Source organism: Scleropages formosus, chromosome 11, assembly GCF_900964775.1.
Source record: "Scleropages formosus chromosome 11, fSclFor1.1, whole genome shotgun sequence".
Taxonomy (NCBI): Eukaryota; Metazoa; Chordata; class Actinopteri; order Osteoglossiformes; family Osteoglossidae; genus Scleropages; species Scleropages formosus.
The window spans coordinates 17,257,405-17,283,767 of record NC_041816.1 but is presented as its reverse complement, the minus strand read 5'-3'; the positions used below and the strand labels follow the sequence as shown (position 1 = coordinate 17,283,767).

The window sequence follows — 26,363 nt, the reverse complement described above, 5'->3', positions numbered from 1 at the left end:
GCGTGGTGTGCCCAGGGTAAGAGTCATTGTCCATGATGGATAGGAATTTGTTTACAGCCCTCCTCTGTGCCACTTCCTTCACAATAGTCCCGGGCCAGCTTTCCTCATTACTTTATTCAGTCTGTTGGTTATCACCTGTAGAAATGCCACTGCCCCAGGACTCCACTGTACCCTCAACAACACTGGCGGGCTTACAATCAGGAGGCCCCTGGTTCAAATCCCTTTCCTGCTGTAGTCGATAAAGCCCTAAGAATACGTTCCTGAATCAAGTCAAGTCGTTGTAAAGTCTCTTATGTAAAAGTGCATGCTACCTTGGGCAAAGGAGAAGAAAACAGGTAAAGGTTAATTAATATAAGTTAGAAGGCGTCCGCACTCCTGAACAGGCACGCGTTCCGTTTGCGTGCAATATCGCTCCCTGGCCGCTAGGGGTCGCCAGATTGCTCAGCTGAAAAGTCACCCCACCTCGCTCGCTCGCTCGCTTTTCGCAGTAAACCCTCGAGTCAGAGACGTGATTTTTTTTCCCAATGACATGACGTCTCTCGCAACAACTGCAATAACGCACACGCGCGCGCGGGCCACATCTGTCGACAGCTGCTGGGGACTCTCTCACCCGTTTTATTTCGCACGCAGGGACTGTCATCGAAAAAGCGCGCAGAAGTGGAAAGGGGAGAAATCATCGTCATGTGTGTTTGAGCACGGCGGCTCATCCGCGCGCTGCCGCAGCGCGGTGCCGAGCATGCGGCGCGTGTCCGTGGAGATGCCAACGCCGTTCCGCGCGCGAGCACACCGCCGAGGAGCACCGCTGCGCCGCCCGCACACGGACTGATCAAATGATCAAATGTCTTTTTCACGTCCGCCAGTTCCACGCGTACTTCGGATGCACAAATCATGGCCTCGAGTGTGAGGAGCGTGTGCGCGGTCGGGCGCCCGGCACCGCCGGGATGGAGGAGCGCGATGAGAGCCACGGGATGCTGGAGGCGCGACGCCTCTCGCGGAGCGCTCAGGGCTCTCGTGTCCGCGGCGGTGGCTCTGCTCGTGATGCGCTCCGCCGCCGCTGCCGCCGCTACAGACGGTAAGGCTCCGCGGCCACTTTTAATAATAACTACCGCACTTGAAAACGTGCCTTTAGTAAAGCCGGTTTTGCGCGACACATGATGATGATGATGATGATCCCGGGGGCTGCCAGTCTGGTCTGCCCTCCTTCGTGGGGCTGATCTCTCTCAAACATACGTTGCCACCACACACATGCCGAAAATGTGGCACGTCCCCCTGCCTCGCCCCTTCCCCGCTGTGCCCCGCTTGTGTTCATGATTTTCCTATCTGAAATGTTTGAAGCGCAAATAAAAATGGCACGCGCATGAACAGCTCTGTCACTTTCAGCCGTGGAGCAACATTTCAATATTATAAGTTGAGCTGTGCTGAGGGTTTGCAGGAGCGCTCGTCCGTCTCGTACCTGTACGCGCCGTCATTTCAGAAGTGTGTGTGTCTGTCTCCCGGGGAGAGATGTCAGCGCTGCCCACGGAGCCGGCGGCACAGTGACAGTGCGCTCTGGCTGCTCCGCGTCGCCGGCATCAACGGCGCCTCTTAAACACATTTTTCGGTCGGATCCCGGAAAAAAAATGAGTGACATGTTCGTGCACCTCGTGCTGCATCTCAGCCGGTGTTTTGGAGCGAGAGTGCAATTGTGGGCTTGCGTGGGAGTCAGGATGAGAAGAGGGATCAGGGAGACGTGGATGCGGCAGCTCTGGATTTGGGGGAGGGTGACCGGGTAAGGATGCAGGAGAGCAGGATTGGAAAGTGGGTGTGGGGGCTCTGGATTGTGGGGGGGGGGGTGACCAGGTGAGGATTTGGGAGATGTGGATGTGAGAGTTCTGGATTTTGGGTAGGTGAGTATCTGGGAGATGTGGATGTAGGAGAACAGGATGGGAAAGTGGATGCGAGACCTCTGGATTTGGATTTGGGAGGGTGAGGATCTGGGAGATGTGGATGTAGGAGAGCAGGATGGGAAAGTGGATGTGAGAGGAGGACAGTGATGTGGCAGATGCAAGTGCTGGGGATGAAGATCTGGGAAATATTATATGGTTGTGGGAAATGAGAGGTGGGTCTGAGAGACTTGTACATGGGAGATGTAGATGGGGAAGTGGATCAGGTGTTTGTGGGTGACAGAGCCGGATCTGGGAATGGTGGATGTAAAAGTGGGAGAGGTGGATGTGGGTACTGTTGACTTGGGAGATTACTGTCGGGGAGATCTACATTTAGGAAATATACTCAACGGTGGACTTTCGTTCAGTTTATCTATAAAATCAATTAAATCTCTTTAGAAATTTAATGTTGACACCCATAAACTGTAACTGTTCACACTGAGATCTTACTAAGATCTTACTACTCACTAAGGACATCTTTCTCCATTTCATAGTTGGAACTTTTTAGATTTCACCGTGGCAAATATTACAATGTTGTATATAACAGAAATGACACAATATGTAATCCATACCTACTTTTGGATTATAACTTTATTGTAATGCTTTATTTTCATAGTGTTTTCTCCTGCATAGCTTATAATTAAGCCGAAGTACAGGAATTTACCTGTGATGGAGTGGCGTCCTGCCCGAGGTGTACACCTCTGACCTTGCACCCAGTATTTCTGGGATGGTCTCTGGACCACCATAACCCTGACTGGGACAAGTAGTTAAAGAAAGGGCAGGGTGTGGGATGTGGTGAGGAGCAGTGCTGTGTCCTCTGTTCATAAATTAAAGTGTCCGTTTGAAGACTCTGTGCAACTGGGTCACAAAATTTGGGCAGAAATCTCTTTTGTCACATAGTGTGGTGAGTGTGGAGATAAATGTTATTTATTATGACCTTGTTTAAGATAAATGCCAGGTAATTGATTGAACTGAATATTTCATTAATAACATCTGAGACGTACAATTGATGGTGCACTGAAATCATCCTGCGTACTTCCACTAATAGCTCTCTTGAGGCGAACATGGTTAATTTTAAATGTGTTTCTCCATAAGTATATAACATATACAGTTTGTTGAAGTATTCACTAAAGCATAATTTTTATTATTCTGATTTATCCTTCCATATTAGTTATTTCCTGAGATGTATCACTTTAGACTGACAAAGAGCAGTGGGTGCTCAGATGAATGACCAATACTTAAAAAAAAAAAAAAAAAAGATTTTAAGGCATTTTTCTCATTGATGCAAGTGGGGAAACTTTAGTGTGATGTGGAAGAATGGGGTATGAATCTTGCCAAGACCAAGATTATGTCAGTTCATTGGTGTTGAGAGTGAGATTATGATGACAATGTGTTTTCTTAGTGTGTATTTAGTGATGGAAGTGCAATCTTCATGGTGAGAGGGATCTTCAGGTAAACTCAGGGCATTGAACATAGAGGTGAGGTAAGGTCTGAAAGGCAACTCTAGGACAATCTTAGTAGGAGCTCATCTTAGGACAGCTGATGGCATAGTAGCTACAGCTATGGCCTTTGCACCCAAATTCCAGCTCTAGTACCCTTGACCAAGATACTTATCCTAAATTGCTCCTGTAAAATTACCCAGATGTACAAATGGGTAAATAGTTGTAGGTAGCCCAACATTTTAAGTTGCTTTGGAGAAAAGTGTCAGGTAAATGAATAAATGTACACTTGTTGATGCAAGTAAGGCTTCACGAAAGGTGAGGTGTGCGGGGAGGCAGTTGGAGTTGTTCAGGAGAGGTTTGGCTGTTGAAGTTGGTGGCAATGATTAAACAGGCCATCGAAATTCCTTCCTCTAGGCCAAACCAAACCATGAAGAGGAGAAGCAAGGCAAAATCTACTTAGGAACCTTGGACTTTTTGGTGATGCAGCTAAGGTTGGAGTGAGAGCCAAAAGTTTTATGTTTGCCAAGGGCTCTCAGATTTGAGTGGTTGTGTTAGTGGCGGGAGTGCACAGGAGCGGTTGAAATTTCTCTCTTTGGCATACGATCCTGCTGTAGCTGTGGGGGGGGGGGGGGGGGGGGGGACAGTGTAAAAGTCTCCAGGCTTTGAAAAGCCCTGTGCTTTTTAATGAGGCAACTTGTATGCTTGCATGATGTCCAAGTGGACTGTGGCAATCAGGTCTGAGTGATACGTCTACCACCTGAGGCGATATGTGTCAATACGTCCTGTTTATGTAATACTAATCATGCTTATTTTTTATTTCCATACATGGCAAAACTTGCTCTTGTACTGGGCGTGGAGAGTGGGCCTGCTGAACTATTGCCAATGGTGGAATTTAAAGCGACACCCCGCAACAAATCGGATAGATATCGCTTCAAAAACTCTTATTTAAAGCTTAACGCAAGTCGTGAAAGTACGACTGTGTGAAACATTTGGTTCAAATGATATTAATTACCTTTACATTTATTGAGTCAGCAGACGCTTACCTCCAAAGTGATGCAAATCTCAGAGAACAGTAAAAAGAGTGCATTACATCAACAGAAGGAGATATTTGGATGTAGACACATGATTCTAGAGTACAGTCAGTTTGTCACAATCTACCATATGAACCGGTTTACATCACATGAGTATTAATCACATGATATTAATGTTCCAGTGCTGAAAGGTTACTTACTCAGGTACATATGTATGTAATGTTATTGCGTGATTTGTCAGCAAGGTCCAACCACAACCACCTTTGACTGCGGTTTGATACCTAACGTGAAAAGTAAGGGCTGATTTCTTTAAGGTGCCACTGCGGACTGGCTGGAGGGAAGCACAAAGCAAGCAGTCAGGGCCTCATCCGCTTGGCAGCAGGGCTGTCGACAAGCACGTTGTTTAGTATGAGATCAGATTCAGCTGCCATTGTAGTTAAGGAGCTGGACAGGTTTGGATCACAAAAGAGAACTTCTGCATAGCTGTGCAGGATACCAGAATGTATGATCGAAGTCTGGAAAATAAAAGCTTTGCAGGTTGCTGTGGGTGACAGAGCTTGCTGAGCAAAGGAATCCAAACTGAAGTTTGAGCTTTTCAATCTAGTAAAGTAAAGAATGCTGTGTTTCCGGGGCAGTTGGTAATGATTAGTCTCTATTCATCATTTTAATCCTCGTTGACTTTTGTATAACATAATTTATGATTATGCTTAGGAGGCGAAGTTTAAATATAAGGTTTGCATAGTAACTAAAACCTTGTATTATGTGGGTCTAAATGGTATCAGATTTGGATTAATTCATTATCATTAACTGCTTATCCAGTGTAGGGTTGCAGTGGTCTGGAGCCTGTCGAACAGGGTGTGAGGCAGGATACACCTTAGATGGGACACTAGTTCATTACAGGGTATTCTCTCTCTCTCACACACACACACACACACACACACACACACACACACACACACACACACACACACACACACACACACAATGGGCCATTTAGAGTCACCTGTTCACCTGAAGCATGTCTTTGGACTGTGGAAGGAAACCAGAGCACCAGGAGGAATCCCTCACAAACATGACAATGTGAACTTTGGGTCATTTAAACAAAACGGTTCACACAATTGTACTCTTATGGACTTGGGGTGCGGACCCCGCTGACAAGACAAAATAACGTTGCAGCAATATTGCAGCAATTTATATAGTACCCTACATATGTACATTCCTATGTTTGTGTTTTAAACCAGTGCACTGCACATAATGTATGATACAGTGAAAAAATAGTAAATGCTAAATAAATGGAGCTGGTTATGTGGTTTAAGTCTTAAACTTTAGAATTCATATAAAATTGGGTTGCAGTCTGTTTCATGTAGTTCTGGAGGACATGATTACTACTTTTGTGGATGCGGTGTATTCCTTAAAAGTAATGTCTATATTCTGTCAAATTTTTTTGGAGTCTGCATGACTAAAAAGCTGTGTGTAATAAATACCAAAATTTATAATAATCTTTTCCCCAGGCAGAGCACTAATGTGAGAAACATGTTCACATGATTCTTTTGTTGTAACCTGTGAGTGAAACGAACGCAGTCTATCTAGACACATCTCCGTCTCTTACGGACCATTCTGCTGGATCATGCTTCCCTATACCAGGTACCATCATCACCCTCAATGTGAAGTATGAGCCAGAGACATGAAAGCCAGATTCTGTGTTAACATCACAATCATGTTGAGTGGAGATGGGAAAAGGGTGGTACTTTTAAAATGAGTGAACTGGAGTTAATAGAATAATTCACCCATAGAACCAACCAACCAATTAACCAACCATCCCACATCTACCACTGCTTGTCCTGGTGAGCCGGAGCCTATCCCCAAAACACGGGGTGCAAGGGATACACCATGGATGGGATGCCAGTCCATCGCAAGGCACCCCATGCAGGACTCAAATCCCAGACCTGCCACATCGCTGGCACTGGTCAAACCTGCTGTGTCACCACCCAACCCAACCCAACTCAACTCAACCCTTCCCAAAGAACCAAATTTGTTTATTTTGTAGTTGCTGTCATTATAATAGATGTACTTGGTTTAAGGTTTGTATTTTATTCACTTAAAGTGGATATTTTCCAGCTGGAGGATGCCCCCCCCCCCCCCCCCCCCCCCCCCCCCCCCCCCCCCCCCACACACACACACACACACACACACACACACACATCCCCCCGCCCTTTTACATCTATGGTATTTGCTAATGCATTTCAACTATAATTGTGCCCCTCTTCTGGACTTTATGTTACGAGCCTAATTCCTTCATTGTTATTCCAGACTGCAGCTTGATTGTGGTTATGTAAGGTAATTTGCACAGGAAGTTTCTTTTACTACTCTTGTGTACTGTAGCATTGCAGAACTCTGCTGTATGTTTACGCCTCATGAATTACTATGGGAGATTAATCTAATGTCACCAAATGACACAACGAGGAGACACTGAAGATGGAGGAAAACTGAAAACATTTTGTGACGGATCTGCATCAGTTAGAGACAAAGGACAGTGAAACTGCCAGGATTTTGCAGCTGTCCAGACAGCCTACACATAGGGCTTGGCCACCAGTCAACCATCTATTGTTTCATGGAAAAATGCTGAAATGATGGGACCCTGGGAAGAAACCTTGGCTGGTTCTGTCTTCGTTCCATTCATAGCTCACAAGAAGGTCACCCTGAAGGTTGGCGTCTTCGGGTTTCTACAGTGCTCCTGAGAAGTGAAAAGTGCAGGTGCAGAAGCCTGGGTGGCCTGGGGAGACGATGTGTCGAGTCAGACAACTATTATCATTTAGATTATTACAAGTGTGTGGTCCCGCCATGCTTTCATGAAATTTGCAGGAATGAGTCATTCTATTAATAACTCCTGTTCTTCCTGTTGCCGGTGGCTAGTGAGAGTAATTGGAGGTAAGGATCATAGGCTGTCTGTGGTGGCCATCTATTCTTCTCCATACTTGTTACACTATTATCATACTTTGATAAAGCTCCTCCTGTGAACGAAGTTGCCCTGTGTTAAATTTCCTTTCGTTTCACAGCCTCCTCCCTCCCTTATCTTAGACATGCAGAATGAAGCAAGAGAAAGTTAGATTAGCACTGCCCAAGTCCTGACGCTCATTTCACCTTCGACATTTAATTATTTGTCAATCTGTTACTTTAGGTGTCGTTGGCCTTTCGGAAGCACTGTCACTTTGTCATATGTGGAACGGAAGGGATGAGCACAAAGCATTTTTTGCACATCAAGCTGACTCTTTTCAGCAGGTAATCGCTGGCTTGAAATTAAAGTCTAACTTTATTGTGTTTGCTTGAGCCTGGGCTTCGTTTCCTATAACTTCAAATTCAACAAAAATAACTTTGTTCGTGTTATTGAAAAATGGTACATCTTTGACATCTGGATCCCTAGAAGCACCATCTGTCCCAGTAAGGCTGAATCTGAAATGGACCACTTGGCTGCTCAACCAATGTATCTTGCTTCCAGAAATGTAATGTCAGATCTGTCTCAGTTCCATGTTATTGAGCCAGCAATGGCTCCATTGTACCCTAAATGTACTCTCATAGTGTGACTACAATTTCAACGTACTTGGCAACATTTAATACCCATAAATTGACACACAGTGCTTTATAAATAATAAATTGTGGATTTATTGGTAGTCCTATTAAACCACATTATGATGTATGTAACTGGTCCTCTTTTTGATCCCATTAAAACTTCTGCATCGCTTTGTAATTACAAACCTACATTTTCTCATTGATACATCACACAATGGCCATTGGGCAGCACAGGGATGCAGGAGGTAGTACTGGTGTCTCTCAGCTCCTATCTTGTTGTGGACTGGAGGCCTGTCAAGTCTACCTCTCTGACACTCTTTTTTTTTTTTTTTTTTTTTTCTCCTGGGATAGGCTCCAGACCACATTGAGCCTGCACTGGACAAGTGTTTACTGACGATAGATGGATGGATAATGTGTACTGATTGCAGAAAGGGTTATTTTTCAAATACTCAGTTTAGCAATGCATGCAGTATTTCTTCATTCACAATCTGAATCTGAGTCTGGCAGTGAAATGAACTGTATGAACAGGATTTGCATGAAACTGGAACTGTATTAAATTTACATCAAATTAATAATGTGAAATGTCAGTTAACTGCCAAATGTATGGTAGCCCATTGCTGTAGCTTTAAGTTATCCGAAGCTCTCCCTGATTTTATGTCCACATGACTGAAGTAGGTTTGCGCTGAAGTGTTCTGTGTTCGATATCCATTTATGATTTAGTGGAAGAATGGGAGAATTGTCATGTCCAGAGTGACCCAGGAGCCACTTCCTCTCAAACTGATTACTGCCATGTGTGATGGCTGCAGTACAGACGGTAACCAGAGGGAAGCCACCTCTCTGGTGTGCCCCACAACAGACATAAGACAGCCTGCGCCCGTTAAGAGCCTTTTTGGCTCATCTTGCTTATTCGATAACAGCGATTGCTCGGAGAGCAAAGTAGTCTTCCCGCATAAAAGTTTGATCAAGAGCTCTGTCTGAAAGAATAACCATATTCATTGTGGATTGCCTCTAGTTAAGGATCATGACAGTGATGGATATTCCCTTCCATATATTCACTCCTCATATCTACTCATCAGAGTCACAGGATGGAATTTCTTAGTGTGTGCGTACATGTGTGAGTGTGTTCACTGCACGGTTATTAATGAAGGTGAGGGGTCCGGGTTGTCTTGGCTTGGTGGTCATAAAAGGCTGTTCTGCGCATTCTCATCCTGCACCAGGCCCCACAAGGCTCTTTGCGATCGTGTGCCTGTAAATTTGGGTGTGCTAGGGTAAAACAACCGTCAGTGGCAGGAGGAAGGCAGATTGAGCCTGCTGCTCTTCCTGCAAGAGTGGCTGCTGTGCTTCGCAAAGTCCATTATTTTAATGAATGGGAAAGCTGGCTGAAGCAGTGGAGCGGTTCCTTTCGCTCATTGCGTGACAAAACTGCATGGCTGTCCACAGCGACTCGAAAGTCATTTAACAAATGTGTTCTTAAGAGGGGACGGACAGTCCGCAGATCAACACAACATCCTGCAGATTAATAATTTTGATTAACGATTATGAAATGGCATTATTTTCACACCATTGTGCTGCCCATCACTTGGAAGCTGCTGGAAGAAGGGTATCGGCAGGCAGCGGGTGTGAATGGACGCGGCGCGTAGAACGGCGTGGCTGTATTTCACATTTCGAATGATGGAAGTCAACATGTAGTGAAAACACAGATTCATAGTGAAGAGAAGGGAAGGGAAAAGGATTGTGAATGACAGCAGAATATATTCTTCAGACAATCTGGGCCAGTACAGATGTAGCTCTCAGCATCCAATTCAATGCGCTGTAGAAAGTGGGCAGAGCAAACAAGGTTAGACAGCCATATGTCGTTGCCTCTTCTGCAGGATGTTCGAATATGCATGTTTCAAACTTGTCCAATAATATTTTTCTCCTCTCACTTCTGGGGAATCTACAATGTAGCAGTAAGGCCATTTTAGATGACTGAGTACTAAATTTAAAAATGTTTACTGAGGGTTTTAAAGGAATTGGCTGATGGCTGAGCTCCACATTTCAAAGCATGTCCACATTGACCAAACACAGCTGAAGAAATACAAGGCTTTGTGCTCCCAGATATTAGTGGTCATTCCAATACATATGTTTCCCTTCCCTCATTTTTCATACAGGATGATCATGGACTTACCTTAGTTGAACTCAATAGCAGGCTTTAGTTACAAGGGCCAGGTGGTAGTGTAGTGTAGTGGTTGGAGCTGGTGCCTTTTAACCTAGAGGTTGTAGGTTCACATCTCACCTCTGGTTATAGTACCCTTGAGCAAGGTACTTACCCTAAAATTACCCAGCTGTGTAAATGGGTAAATAATTATAAAGTAGCTTAACGTTGTAAGTTGCTTTGGAGAAAAGTGTCAGCTCAATGAATAAATGTAAGAGTATGGCTTGCTCCAGGGAAATGGCAAACTGAAGGCCAAATGTGTGCTAGAGACCTGAACTTCAGGCGATCTCGCTATACATCAGTCACCACCCCCTACTATAACGAGGGGGTTTAAACAGAAAAAGGGACCTTGGCAACTGCATGTTTATTTACTATAACTAGGTGGGGGGGTGTGGTACGCAGAATGGTAACCAGGTGCAAGTATTGTTGTGTTGAGTTCCTCCCTCACATTCCACAATACCATCAGACTGTTGCTGAACCTATTGGCTGCAGGCTCAACAGCATACACTGTGAATATGTAGAACTGAGCTGAAGCTTCAAGCTCATTGCTAGGTTCCCTTTTTTGGGTCCTCACTACAATGTCAGACCAGCTTTGGCTGGTATTTGAAGACTAAGGTCAACAAGTTTTCTTTTCTTTTCTTTTCTTTTCTTTTCTTTTCTTTTCTTTTCTAACAAAACTATCAGAAGACCTGTCAGTAAAGTTCGATGCACAGTTTCCAGTAAAGAAGAAGGATTTATAGATAAAATGGTATGGACTGAGAGGGGTAATCCAGCCTCATGCTTTGTAGGAATGTGGGGATGCTGCACAAACAGAAGACCAGGGCCCATTGCATTCTCTTCTGTCAGAGCAGTGCTGTAATTTGGGGAGTGTATGTGCTTCTCTGCACACAGATTTACATTACATTTACATTTATTCATTTAGCAGATGCTTTTCTCCTCAAAGGCATGCAACTCAGGGTAAACAAAAGTGCATTTCACAGCAGGCAAAGCGCTTTAGATACAGACACACAGTTATTGAAGCGCAGTTTGTCTTATAACATCATTTTACTGGCACACATTCCATTATTAGATGCACGTAGAATTGGGCTACATGCGAAATATGAAGGTGATTGTGGCAGATGGTGTTAGGAGACCAGGAGTGAAATGGCTTTTGAATGAGATGGGTTTTGAAGCTTCTTGAATGCTGAAAGGGCTTCAGTAGTTTTAAAGGAGAGAGGGAGGTCATTCTACCACATCATTGCCAAATCTGCAGACCTATGGACTTTAGGTTATACACCCCCATGAGTGTGACTCCTCAGGTCAGGGGTGGAAGACCGTATTATTCCTGCTGAGGTGTAGGGAGTGATCAGTCCCTCTAGGTTCTGTGGTGATCATCCTAAATGTCTTCTAGGATGTAATGAGAGTCTTGAATTTAAGACGGGCAGCTGCAGGAAGCCAGAGGAAAGAGAAGAGGAAGGGAGATTCATGGGAACACTCTCATTTGTGGTGTTCCAAACTTGCATTCTCTCCAATACCTCAAATAGTCTGTTCTCCACCAGTATTGAATTGCACACAGCACCTCTTGACCTCTAGCCTGGAGGAGGTAGCGCATTGTGTTGTCTTTACAGCATTATTCTCTTCTATTCATGGCGTTCTTTAAGCTGCTTTATTCCATTAAGTCTTAGGTAACAAACGGATCTAAAGAACTAATTGATTTCATTTGATTTGGGTCAAGCTGGTGGTGCTTCTGTATCTGTGCTTTGCTTAAAGAGAGCTCTGTAGAGCGGTTCTCTGGCTTTAAGAAGCACAGCACCTGACGCTTCTTCATCACCCTCATTCCTCTATAAGAAAAAGTATATTTCTTTCCTGTAAAGACATTTCATTTTCCTTAATTGTCTGTACAATATGTTTTCTAATCGTTCATAGATATTTTATTGGTCAACCCTCAGGGTGCAAATCTGTTGTAAATTCCTCATAGGAGCTCTTTTTCTTTAGAAATAGATCTGTTTTGATTGCTTCAGCTGAGTTACATATTAGATGTTGTTCAGACTCTTGTGGAGCCATTTTGACCTTGACTCTAGTTCCAGGCTGTTCTTTGTTTAAGCATGTTAAATGAGGTTTTTGATTCACTCAAGCTTAATGTCCTAGTCACCATGCAACAGTTAAACACACACACACACACACACACATTTTCGAACCGCTTGTCCCATACAGGGTCGCGGGGAACCGGATCCAACCCGGCAACACGGGGCGTAAGGCCGGAGGGGTAGGGGACACACCCAGGACGGGACGCCAGTCCGTCGCAAGGCACCCCAAGCGGGACTTGAACCCCATAACCACCAGAGAGCAGGACCCGGTCCAACTCACTGCACCCCCTACAGTTAAACACATTCCTATAATATAAAATTCAGCGTAAATCTTTGAGTTTTGGTTTTCATTTCGGTCAGCTGCATTTTCAAATAATTCCTAAATTAGGCATGGCTTTTTTATGTAATTGATGAATTTGTAAGGCCTGCATTGCAAATGAACAAAATATGGGAAATGTCACAGAATATCACTGAAAAAAATTAATATTCCTTCACAAAAATCTGCTGCAGCAGGAATTGTTACAACTGCATCATAAAATGACATTCATTAGAGCGAGCAAAGACTGTCAGATTTGAATGTAAATGATTCATCAACCATCGAAGCTTCCATGTACTCTAAAAAGTTTCAAAACTCATCTCTCATGTATAAAAAAGTTTCAAAACTCTACATTCCTCAGTCTTTTTAAAGCATTGCACCTGTCATGGGCCTGTTACCCAGCAAAGTACACACTGAGGAGCCACACAGGTAAATAAAATAAAACTTTAATTAAATTTGGGTAGACTATAATTAGGTTATCAGGTTTTCACGTGGAAAAAGTACAAAGGTAGAATGGTGCAGAGGAGGCAGAGTGAGTGAACAAATGTGAACAGTAGAGGACACCCACAATAGCAGCACATCATCATTTTATCTCAGTTTTTGCAGCAATAGAAATGCTGCCCAGGAACAATAACAAAAAAAATAAAAGGATGGTTATAGATTTTCTTGAATATTGTTACAAATGGAATTGCAAAGTTAGAGAGAGTAAACTGGTGGGTTAAGTTGCAGTGACATGTTCAGGAGAGATTGAGACCATTGAGAATAAAAGTGTTTCAAGTGCCACCCTGTGAGATGACAGCTGTGAAGAAGGACTTCCGTCGGAAGAGGAAGACGCATGAGAGTAGTACTAAAGTGTGTACAAAAGCTGAATAAATAGCGACAATGACGCACATACATTTCTTCTTCTGAAATTCACCCTTACTTACTTAAAAGACCGTGGAATTCCATGATTTATTGGTGAGGGCATACGACCTACAGTTCGTGAGCCCCATGTTTGCAGTAGTTTGCTGTCTTGGATAAGATCTATGGATGCTGACCCTGATTAAATGTGCTGGACTGCACTTGGCAGACAGCATTTTTCCAGATATTATATATTGATTTACTTACTGCTGGTCCAGCTGGAGAAGATATGTATGAGAAGGATAAACTAATTTGACTGAGAAACATTGGCAAATATTTCAGTGACTGACAGGACACAGTGAGGAATCAGATTGGAGTCATAAACAGGAAGAAATTATAGCCGTTAGCCATTGCTCCTCCTGTTTGCGCCATAAAAAGTAGGTTAGTATGGTGTGGCCGTGTTTTACTGGCCCTTGCTGACACTCTTGGCGCATGTGTAGAGGTTTGGGATATCCTTGGTTTACGCTCCCCCCCCCCCCTTTTTTTTTTTTTTTTAAATTTTTTAATATTTTTTTTTTAAAAAAAAAAACCTGGCTATTCATCCCATGGAAGTGGACCACTAGATACCCAGTCAGTATCCTTTTTGTGGTGCATTGTACTGACATTCTGTTGCATTGACTATTGCAGTGTTTCCTGTTTTGCTCAGTGCAGTTATGTCTGTCATATTTCAGAATATGCATAAAATTAAAAAAAAAACCCCACCACCTTATACGTAATATAATACTATATAAATTAGTCATAGTACTTTGGAATCTAATCTTCGATGACACATAATTAGTTGTGGATTTAAAGCCAGTAAACATTAACAACAAAAAAAGATGTGTTGAAGTTGCCTTGTCACCTGTCAGTCTTTAGGTGCTATTTTTTCCACAATGTCATATGGGTTCCAAACTCTTTTAGGGATTCATGATCAGCACATTAGAATATATATATAATATTTTACTTTGTCAACTGCTACAGCTGATGTGCAGTAGGTCTATTTAATTTTCAGGAAAATTAAATTTGGCTGCTGTGTTAAATGATCTTTTGGCTAATGTATTTGTGGAAAGTGCTGCTGCATGTCAGCTATATATTAAATCACTTATATTACTGTTTTTTTGTACTATTTATTAATAGAGCAAGGTTACTTCACTGCTGCAATAAACTGTTGACTGGCTTGCTCAGAAATTGCCTGTTCTGTGCTAAAAATGCAGTGCGTTGCAGCTGGCTGCCAGAGAAGAGCATTCCCTGCAGGCTAAGCTCCTATGTTTGCGCCAGGCCTGTTCCTGCTTTATTGATCGATTTATTTCTGTGTGCACGGTCTTTCCGTAGGATCACGCCGGGGATTGTGCAGTGAAGCTGGGGACTAGGAAAGGTTATGATGAAAAATGATTTCTGGGGAATCTGTAAGCTCTGCTACAGCCCAGCACTGATCACCTCTTCCTTGTAGGGTGCAGTTTAAGGTGGACAGAGACCGTCACTTCTACCCAACGTGAACTTATTTGTGTGAACACATATATTACACCCACCAAGGTGCCACTGACCTGCAGATTACCACCCTGCTTCCTGCCGTTTCGTCTACCTTTGTCTCTCTGACCCTGATGGATATTTTCCTCACCTCTTGTCCTGTCCGCTTCAGTGACCAGTTGCTGCTAAAAATCTGATCCAGTCAAATTTTATAGTCCCTTAAGCGATGATATTCATGGTTCCAAACAGTTATAGTAAAGTGCCAGACTAGCTGCCCAGTTGGAGCAAAAAGGTCTTTCTCTTTTCACTGAGATTAACAACAAAGTGTCGCCTGTCATGGAGGTTTTTAACATCGTTTCAACTAATATATTCATATTTAATTGCAGCAATTTGCCTTCTTCTTGAATCAGTACTCACAAGCATCCAGTGTTTAAATCACTGAAATGCTGACCGGCTGTGATGAGACATGTTCCTTGTCCAGAAGGAATTTATTATTTAATGTATGCCAAGGTATTAAACTTTGTATGTTGCATAACTGCATAGGCAAACAAAAAACACATAGGACATTTATGCCTTTAATCTTTCGGGATTGCTTATAAAAGATAATCTAGCATCATGTTGTTGCTGGCTTTTTGACAAAAAAAAAAAAAAGAAAAATACAGACCTCTGATGTGCTGAAAAAAGAGTTAGAATATTTTTGGCGACTTTTGTACTGTAAAATGCCGAGCTGACGCTTGGCTACGGGAAAGAGAATCAGGAGAACTGCCCCTTCATTAAGCAGCCTCTGAGCTGATTTCTGCTCACAGTGAGGATGATGCCAACTTCTGGCAGTTTTCAAATGTCATAAGAGTTTTCACTGATGCACCACCGAAGAGATGCATATTTCACTGCCTCTTCTTCCTCGGGATTGGAGAGGTCATGTGCCCGCCGAACAAGACTGACTCTTTTGTTTTTCCTAAGATTAATTGCAGAACATGCTGATGCAGAGAGTGCGGGTGTTCCAGCAACTTCACCAAAACTAAACTCAATTAAATTCATTTCAGTTGTTTTGTGCACCCTCCTTCCCAATAAGCTGCCTCGGAGTGCTAAACTGAGAGTGCGAATACAAAAAAACTGAGATATGCTACAATTAGCACGAGCAATAACACCCGAGACGCACTTTTAAATACTGGTGTGGGTGAAAATCCATAAGGCAACAGAGGAGAGGAAGCAAAACTCTTAAGGCTTTTAAAGCAGAAAAAAACTTTGCAGGATCCAGTGTAGACTAGAATCCCAGCCCTTCTGGGCATGTACATTTATGACAAACTGTTTTGAAGTCTTTAAACAGACCGTTTCTGGAATGGTCTGGTCTCCCTGCAGTCAGAGAAATGCAGTGCAGTGACAGGGATTTGTAGGTCTTTCAACTACATATAAAAGCTTTTGAATTTGAATGGGTGCTGCCTGTGCTGCATTGTGGCACAGTCTAGCGTAGGCTGGGACATCAGATGTGTTCCCAGGACCCGTCTGCCCTGTAATTGCTTGTACTACACACAGGAGCTGCCGTGACAGTGGGTTTGCCCTTCGTAGTGTAATGTTAAACTACATCCCGTGAATTCATTTAGTTGATGCTCTCGGCTTGAGTGACTCAGTTTGCCGCTGACAGAAGAAAATTACAGTATATACCAATAAAAAACATTTAAGCTGTGAACAACCACCCACTGAGCATTAAAGCAATACTGTAAGTGAGGGATCAGTACATTTAGAGAGTAGTAGTGTGGTAATAATTCATTTGTGTACCATAAAAAACAAGGAGAATTGGGTAAAAGCAAAAATCTAGTTCAACATATGGTAAGATATTTTATAGGCTGTGATACCCAGACTTTGAAACACAGGCTTGGCTATATAAAAGAGAATCCCTTGCAGTCCTGCTTGATTGCACAGGCTTTAGATAACCATGTGGCCGCAAGACAGCGAGTGTTTAGAAAACCTCAGTGATTCCATCTGCTTACTTACCTTTTATGTTTAGATTTTTTACACAGAACTGGCTATTCAGTGACAACGTTTTACATAGAAATCACAACAGGAATTATTATATATGAACGTATTTATCCACTCTACTAAACATATAACATAAATGTAAGCTTCACATTGTGATCGTTATGTCTTCAAGCAACGTAGTGAGCATTGATTTCTGTTCCCAATGTCTCTCCATGTGGCTTCAGTAGCCGTTCCTCTTGCTTGCAATGAACACTTGCCTCCTCACTGCCGCTTTACCTCAGCTTCAGTGTCACTGAACATGCATCCATCCAGAAACTGAAGAAAATGTTGATCCTAGCCAGACCGTCATAAAACTTGCATGAAGTTAGTGCTCTAAAGAAGAGGTGGTCTGTCAAATACACCGCAGCCAGATCCCCAGTCAAATCACAAATCAAAAGTGATAATTCAGCTTCATCGAATACAAGTCGGAAGACTACGTTTTGCTGTGAACTTTTTTTGCATGTCATCTGTGTAGAAACAGATATGTCATCCTCTACCGTGTTCTTTACAAATTGTGCCACACGTGTAGATACACGACATTTCAACACGTTTACTTGGAATTTAGGCTGTAATATCTTAGGCAGGTTAAACAATGTGGTTACAGAAGTACCGCAAAAAGATGGTGTCAGATGACTCCTACGTGTCAGTGGGACAAGAACTTTCTACTGGGTGGAGATTTTATGCTTTATTAGCACTGGGGTTCAAATCTATGCCATTTTCTACACTGTGTTGATGACTGCACGACTCCTGTATTCCCTTCTCCACCTAAAACTTTTAAACTCTGGTTACTTGCTCATAGGGGGGTGTGGTGGCGCAGAGAGTTTGGCCCGTGCTTGTTCTCTGGTGGGTCTGGGATTCAAGTCTTGCTTGGGGTGCCTTGCAACGGACTGGTGTCCCGTCCTGGGTGCGTCCCCTCCCCCTCTAGCCCTATGCCCTGTGTTGCTGGGTTAGGCTCCAACTTGCCGCAACCCTGCTTGGGACAAGCAGTTTCAGCAAGTGTGTGTGTGTGTGTGTGTGTGTGTGTACTTGCTCATAGCCATTATTTATGGAATTGCTGTTGGCAATGAGATGGGCATGCTGATCCAAAGTGCTTGCAGTTTTCAGCAAAAACTGCGTGGTGTTATTGTTTCATGGGAAAACCTTAAACAGTGGATAAGACAGGGGCCAAAATGGTCCCTCCTGGTTTAGGGCAGTCCTCTGTTCTTCTTTTCTGCTATTGCCTGGGCCAGTTTCCAACTTCAGAAAGCCAGTACTCTGCGTCCAAGCTCATCCTAGACCCAGGTTTACAGTGTCAGGGACCCTTGCTGTACTGTGCACAGTGAGTCATCCATTCCACCTCCGATTTGGAATTACATTGACAGGGTGAGGCATACTGTGCATAGCACTACCACTGATAAGCTAATTGACTTGGTTCCAGGAGTGACAGCTGTCCTTAGTTCCTCCTGCGGTGGGGATGTCTCCCTGCTGGAAATCCCAAGACAGGCTGATGATCATCAGCCTTTAAGCCACCCCCCCAAACCCCAGTCAAGCTTTGCTGTCATTTTGGTAAGTGATGGAGAGATCTGTGGGGACAGGACTCTGCACTCTGCTCTTTCTAGGTGGTTTAGTGACATTGAACTACTGCGACCGTGTGGATATTGGAGGAGACGTCTGTCTGGCAGTGCTGTAGAGGGCTGTATGTTAAACACAGCCTTAATGCTCTGCTGATCTCTTCCATTTTCTGCTCACGGGGAAAAATGGAAAAACAGTACTGAAAACATCAGGGAGTTTAGCAGTGGGGAATCTGTGTTCTGCTGGAGAGCATTTGACTTTTTACTCTAAAAAATTGCTTTTGAAAATTGGGCCTTTGATTGTAGGCCATCGGGGCCAAGTGTGTTCGAGTGCGACGGGCCTAGAAGCATTCATTACCGTCTGTCACGTCACCGTCTTTTCACACAAGATTTGTGGCTCGGCCGTTTTTCAATTTGTCACAGTATTGGTTTATCGTATTTGAATATAATAACAAATGTATGTTTGTTAATTCTGTCATGGTTTGATTTTGCTATGAACATCAAAATAATGATGCTGATAGTTATAAATTTATAATCATATAATCCTGTAAAAAGTGTTTTTTTTTAAGCTCCTGAAATGCATTCCTTTTGATCTGGAAGAGAAAAGCTAACAATTCTTTCTTTCTGTATTTAAAAAAAAAAGTGTTACCACAAAGTAAACACACTGCGCTTTTATGTTACCATTTAAGACCAGCTTGACTATTCTGGAACTGCTATTTGTTATTCATTTGCCGTCCAGCTCATTTTTACGTTGTGCTAATAGCCTTTAGCCAAACTTTTGGAGAGACAAACATTTATACTGAGGGTACTTGTCTTCCTGCAACTTTGAACTAGTGTCGCTAGGATTGTATTTGAAAAGGCTGTATTATCTTAATATAACCTGGGGAATTAGGAGAGACACATGGGAGACACATGGAGACTATGAGTACAGACAGGAAGTGGAGGTTTCCCGAGGCAACTTCATAATCATGTTGTTGAGATCCCCTCCACCCTTCTGGTCTCCCAAGATATTCTCTTCTGATGGAACATGAAGGGTCTCGTTGAAAGGCCTCCCAGGTGGTGGTACACTTGGCTAAGCCTTCAGTGTTGTCTTACTCATTTTGTGTAGACCTGTAGACCAGAAAGTACTTTACACCTCAAGCTGCCTTTGCCAAATTTTTGCTGAATGCTGGTTGAAAAGCATTCTGTGCCGTTTTTTTCCTTCTTGCTTATGGGATGTATCCTTCTGCACAAATCTTTATTTTACTTATAGATGTGTAGATTTTTAGGAGCTAGATCTTTGGGGATTCCTTTACATACAGACCGAGTTATATTCTCCAGGATTACATAGAATGTACATTATGCCATTTCATTAGCTTTCATTTGGATTTTAATGAACAAGACAGTATATACACACACACACACACACACATTGTCTGAAACCACTTGTTCCGAGCAGGGTCTTTGCAAATCAGAGCATAACCTGGCAACACAGAGCGCAAGGCTGGAGGGGGAGGGGACACACCCAGGACGGGATGCCAGTCCATCGCAAGGCACCCCAAGCAGGACTTAAACCCTAGACCCACTGGAGAGCAGGCTCTGACCAAACCCGCTGCGCCACAACACCCCCCAACAAGACACTAGATCGTTGATATTTTGCAAACAATTTTAAAATGTTGTTTTGCTGTGTTTTTTCACTGTGCTTCTTAAGCAGTTTACATCAGAAAATACTTTGTCTTGTACAAGCAGTATGGAAATAATTCTGGAAGTAAAATCTACCCTTGGTTTATAGTATGTGACAGGGTACACATTCTTATAACTAATAAGAAAAGTGACCACATGGATGTTCTGAGAATGTCCAAAGAGCATGCAAAGTATGTAAATGCAAGTGCAAAGTTGGCAGGCACCAGAACATCGTAATTCCTCTTGCAGTTAAACAGACATATAAACAATCCAAACCTTGGAAAAGGCTCCCTTGTCTGAAGTGACATTATGCTCTTAAAAACAATGTTAGATGCTTCACATATGATTTTTACTGATTACTACTGGAGTGAGACTTGTTTAAGATGAAACCTTTTAATTTTATTTTTGCAATTTTTGAACTCTCTGCTTTCTCTAACCCGCAACACTGAAAATAATGAAAGAATGTCCTACTTTTATTTATTCTCCCACTCCTTGCTAGAGTTTGTGTTTTGCTGTTCTCCCTCAGGGTTTAAGAAGTTGTGCCTGTCTGCTGTTTGTTTTCTTTTCAAGCTGTCCGTTGGTGAGGTCTGCCCCTCGAAATTTGCTTGAATAGCTTTCCCCAGGTTATGTAATTTCTGTCCAGCATAAGTGGACGTTAAGTGGTGTTCATTCAAAATAAATGTGTTGAAGAACACTGACAAAACATCTCTTATGTCCTTAGATATTTCTCTGACTGTTCATGATGCTTATTGGTGGCTTGTTTGTGTAACATTTAATTGGTAAGAGGCTAATTAAAACAATCCCTGAAAAGGCTCCATCTAGGATTACAGTAATAATTTTATTCAGCAATTCTTCTCCCGGGTACTTGTCTTTTGAAAAAGGAACCATATTTCCCTATTAGAGGCATTTGCTCTGGACCCAAGTGTCTTCAAATTCATGAAAAACTATGCATATACTTATAAACAGTGTGCTGTCTGGCTTTGAATATAAGAAATGTGGGGTTTGAAAGAAAGCAGATTTTTTTTTTTTTTTATTGTTGAAGAAATAGAATATTATTTAATTATAATAATCTGTTGTCTCTTCGGAACATTGACTAATTCAGTGTTATAGGTATTCAACGTAGAAGTACAGATTTTGGAGACTCATCATGCTACTAGATTAATTTTCTGTTTTTCGTTCATTTCCAGATGAATGGAATTATGAACCATCGGGTTACTCTGCTTCCCCGCAGGAATCGGTTGTTTCGACTGGTCGCTCACAAACCTTTCCCCAGATATTCCTATCCAAGAATGCGACTCTCCCAGCCATCCACACAGATCCACCAAGAGCAGCAGAGAGCACAAGAGCTGAGCCAGCATATTCCTCCATATTGACTGTGCTGACTAGGTCAGCCAAAAGGCCACAGACACTAGTTCAGTCTGTAGCCTCTCCAATCATCTCCAGTAGTGACAACCAAACGAACAGATGGCAGTTGGACAATCCCACCCAAGGTGCAGAACTTTCATCATTAGCCCCTGCAGCAACCCGCGACTTCTTTTTCAGCTCAGGTTTGACTCGCAGCATGCATCATCAAGCTTCATCTCTGTCCCAGCCAGAACCAAAAAATCCCTCAGTGTCATTGCACTCTGCATTCCTTGACACAACCTCAGAATCAATGAAATCCTGGTCATCATTATCATTGTCATCACCATCCTCATTACTGCCATCATCATCATCATCATCATCATCACTCTTCCCCTTGAGAACCAGAAAATTAAAAAATATCGCATCATCTTCTAATTCCAGTCCTTTAAAGCAAAAATCTCCAACTGCATCTAGCAGCAATGGAAATGGAACTCAGCGTTCCCCTACTCAAGATTTTGACAACAGTGTGACAGATGAAGCTTCTGAATCATTTTCATATATAAAGGAAGCTCAGCCCGAAGGAAAAAATATTTTGCACAAGCCTCAAGGAAACTTGTTTAACTTCTCCACAGAAAAGCAAAAACCTGTTTCTTTACCATCTTCAGCTACCTTCACTGGTTACCCACAGTCTTCAGTAACAACCTACAGATCATTGTTTAACAAATGGATTCCATCTTATGGCCAACCAGTTAAAAGAGAAGTGCCATTTGATGATACATCAACAGAGGGTTTGCATTCTGTATCTCCTCCATATGCAAATCTGGGAACAGCAGTAACAAAAGTACTGCCAGCTACAAAATCTGATTCAGTACAGTATGGTTCAATACAGTTGCCCTTGTCTATTACACCTCCTGATCAATTTCTTTCTATACATTTAACAGAAGATATCACAAAGTCTCCCCTGTATCTGATCAAAGAATCAAAGACAGGGACAGTTATTGAACACTCATCATTATCCAGTCCCCACGTTCCAAGTACAACCCTAGCTGTCACTAGAGTGCCTTTTGTGCCATTACCTGTTTTTAAGAAAGCTTTCTCAACCACGGTGGAAGAAATTTCCTCAGCCAAACAAGCACTGCAACAAAATTCACAGCAGAGCGTAACATCAGGACTCTCTGTGAAGGACAATGACAAAGGTGACTTAATAGGTTATTTGCTGTCCACTATAAATAATGATGAACACTCTAAATTTGATACAAGGTTTACTTCTGCTGTGACAAAGATAAGTGCCTCCAGTGCTAGTTCGTCCTTACCTTCCCCTACAGAAGTCTCAGTCACAGAACAAAAACACACAAGTCTTCTTTCATTCCCATCAGTTCTTGCACCTGCCAAGTTGTCTTCCCAACGCCCTCAGCAGGATTCATCAGTGGTGACTATCTATCCCATCCCCAACAGGCCAGCTCACAATTTTCTTCAAACCCATACTGGAAACAAAGGAATTTCCTCCAGTCAGACCACCAGTGACTACTTGTCCTCACCCAGCCTTAGCCAGTCCATTCCCATTTCACACAAGGCTACTCATTTGTCAAAACCTCTTTTTAATGTGCTGACCCAGTTTTCACTGCAGCCAGCAGCAGTCTCCAACAGTTCTGACACAGAACCTATGACCCCCACAATGCTGGAGAGTCCAGATGTCCCTCTAACACTCTTAACATCTGCCATTTCAACGATGGCTGTGCTTGACTTTAATATTAACAAAATAGACGATTTCAGATCTATGTCAACAGAACATCCAGTTTTGACATCCATGGATTCCAAAACATTTATTGATGGATTTCCATCCTCGGTAGTAAGATCTCAGCAAGAACTTATGACAAAACCCCATAACAACAACATTTCTACTGTCATGACAAGCTTAGACTACACTTTACCCAAGAGCCAGCCAACTATTCATGGTGCAAATGCTCACACTTGGCCAGAACCAACAACAGTCGATGTAGTTTCAACTCTTTCAGTTAAATCAAAAAATTCTTATACTGAGGCAACTGATGCAGCAGGAGTATTAACTTTGGGATCTTCTGACAAAAGTGCTCATATGTTGATATTGAAAAATGCAACTGATTCTTTTATTCTTGACTACAGCACTGCTCAGCCTACACTTCCACCATTTAGCAGAGACCACATGCTTACTAGCATAATCTCCTCTGATCAAAGTTTACCTTTTGAAATGCCATCTGATGTGTCATCAGCCACTGCTGCCAGTTTGTCTGTTTCCTTAGGATTAGATGCCACTACTATGGATATAGATGTACCCTCAGTAGATAGCTCATTATTTACAGAGCCATTCAAAACCTCCTCAGATAGGTCATCCTTTACATATTTCACTAATTTGTTACCGCACTCATCAGAAAAAAGAATCAGTGGATTTGCATCGGTATCTGCTACAGCTGAAGAATCTGCATCTCCAAACAAGGCTGGTAGATCAACAACATGGAATTATCTGTCATCAGTGAAACTGATGACCCTTATCTCCTCTAAAAGTGGGACACACTTGGAATCTGGCACACTAAACAACACAATCTCAATAGCAAAGGCATCAACATCAAGAGAAACTCCTTTAACCAGAGAGAAAAAATCCAGTGCAGAACCATTCACCAGTGATGAATGGAACAAAACTGTTCTAGCAGAAAGTTTCTCAACATCAGTCCTAGCATTGCACACAGAGTTAAAGGAGAACAAAGCCATTCCTGGGCACTCCTTAGTCCAACAGACTGATGAGAATAGCATAAAAACAGCAACAGTGTCTCCTGATTCATTCTCCATGTCTAAAGCTATATTTGTTATGAAGGATACTGAGCATCCCAAGGGCAAATCACTCACTGTCAGTGTAACATTGCCAAACACAACACCACATGTGCCTTCATTCAAAACTTATAAAACCAAAACATCTTGGTCTAGCCCCGAATTGTCCTCCCATGCCTCCATACCATTGTTTTTCACCAAATCACTTTTGACTTCAGGAATGACATTGTCCAGTTCACCAGTGCCTTCCAGTGTGACATCCCCCAGCTTTGCAATGTTGTCTGATTTGACATTGCCTATTTCCAGGGTGTCCACCAGAGGTGCCACTGTGAATATGACTCATTCTCTTGTTACAGAGGAATCACCGAAGGATGATTTGTCTACAGATTTGGAATCTTTTCACTTAACACCCAGAGGTATGGATGCAAGAGAGAATGCAACCAGCCAGATGGGGAACATCACTATGATTGACAGAGTGAAAACCACATCAACAAAAGTAGTATCTACAGCTGCATCAAGGACCGCTCAGGAGAATATAGCTAAAGGCACGCCTCAGCTTATGACCGTTACTACAACGAATGTGGCCTTAACTACAGGGGCTCCGGGAATCATGACCTCCATCACAGCACAGCTGACCAGTGACAGACAAATGACCATGAGCACGACTGAGGTTACACCCTCAGAAAAGACTAGGATGACCCCAAGAACATCAACAACCACTCTGACCCCTGCAATCATCACCGCTACTCAAGTGTTCAAGATCTCTGCTATTGGGGTAACCACATCTAGTACCTCTGAAACTGATGTTCCACCACTGCAATGTAACATTACAGAAACCATCTGGGTTAAAACAGGTATGATAAATAATTTTTTCTTGTGTTCACCTAGACTTTGAAATTTCCATGTATTCGTATGTTTGTTAACTGTTGATTAATTGCAATTTCAGTATAAAGTTTCCGGATAAACTGATTTAGTTTTACCATGGGTGGCACGGTGATGATTGGGCTGTTTGTGTATAGGTTCGAATCCGGCTCTGTCTGCGCAGTGGGTGCATGTTCTTCTTGTGTTTGCATGGGTTTCCTCTGGGTGCTTTGGTTTCGTCTCACAGTCCAAAGAATTCAGGTGGATTGGTAACACTAAATTGCCTGTAGTGTGTGAATGGATGAGTGGGTGTGTCTATACGTGGCTATCCTGCTGTGGATTGGCATCCCATCCAGGGTGTATCCCCCTTGCCTTGTGTCCACTGATTCTGGGATAGGCTATGGACCTCGGCAACCCAGAACAGGACAAGCAATTATTGAAATTGGATGAATAGTTTTAACATTTCTCTAATGTCCTTTCTTTGATCTCTCAATGGCAAGTGTCAGAAAATCTACTTTATTGTTGTTAATGCATTGCAATTCTCTCTCTAGTTCTGTCTGTGCACCTAAGGAGAAACCGGATTGATAATGCACTGAAACAGAACCTCCCAAAAGGACTTACCCAAGCACTGAGGAAGGCGTTCAATAGCAGCAGTATTCATGCCCAGGTCAGCAAGATTCTGTGTATTTGACATTGGTGTAATGTTTCTGCACACGACCACTGTGGAGTTTTGGAATTGATAATGATTGACTTGTATTTCCCCAAGTGAAGTTAGCAGAAAAGTAAAGCAAATTTTTTTTTTCCCCCCCAAAGTGAGAATAATTATGGCAAAGTCATAATTTGCTGAAAGCCTTAAAACTCAAAAGTGGTACCAGTCATTTCTGATTGTTTGCATTAATGTTTGTAAGATGTTGGTAAGATGATTGCTGATTTAGTTTTAGGAGTGATTCCAAAAAGCTGTGGTTTTCATTCTGCTCATCAATGTCTTCTTTTTTCCTTAATGTCCAAGATACAGTTTGTCAGTATTTATCTTGCAGTTTATAGCTTATGTTACTGAAAAGAAAAATCTTTGCCAATAGCAGACAAGGTGCACTCAGTCACGGATAAGCTTTCTATATAGGTGTTTGGTGTGTCTGCATTAGGCAATAAGAAATGACATAGTGTGGCAGACATTGATGAGGAACACTGTAAGTTTTTCTGAGGTCCTGTTAATTTTTAATTTAAACGGAAAAGCATCTGCCTTA

General features: G+C 42.6%; 1 protein-coding gene across 5 annotated transcripts in view; it reads left to right on the top strand.

Moving 5' to 3' along the window:
• The first annotated feature begins 545 nt into the window (after positions 1–545).
• The window catches only part of kiaa1549la (KIAA1549-like a), a 52,314-nt gene continuing 26,496 nt past the window's right edge, over positions 546–26,363 (top strand). For 4 of the 5 annotated variants that reach the window (XM_018763192.2, XM_018763191.2, XM_018763190.2 and 1 more), the window contains exons 1-4: positions 546–1,072; positions 21,300–21,659; positions 24,615–25,112; positions 25,671–25,786. In XM_018763192.2, coding sequence (XP_018618708.2) covers positions 889–1,072; positions 21,300–21,659; positions 24,615–25,112; positions 25,671–25,786 — 1,158 coding nt within the window. In that variant the 5' untranslated portion in view covers positions 546–888. The remainder of the gene's footprint in view (positions 1,073–21,299; positions 21,660–24,614; positions 25,113–25,670; positions 25,787–26,363) is intronic. The other variant, XM_018763193.2, reaches the window with a different exon arrangement.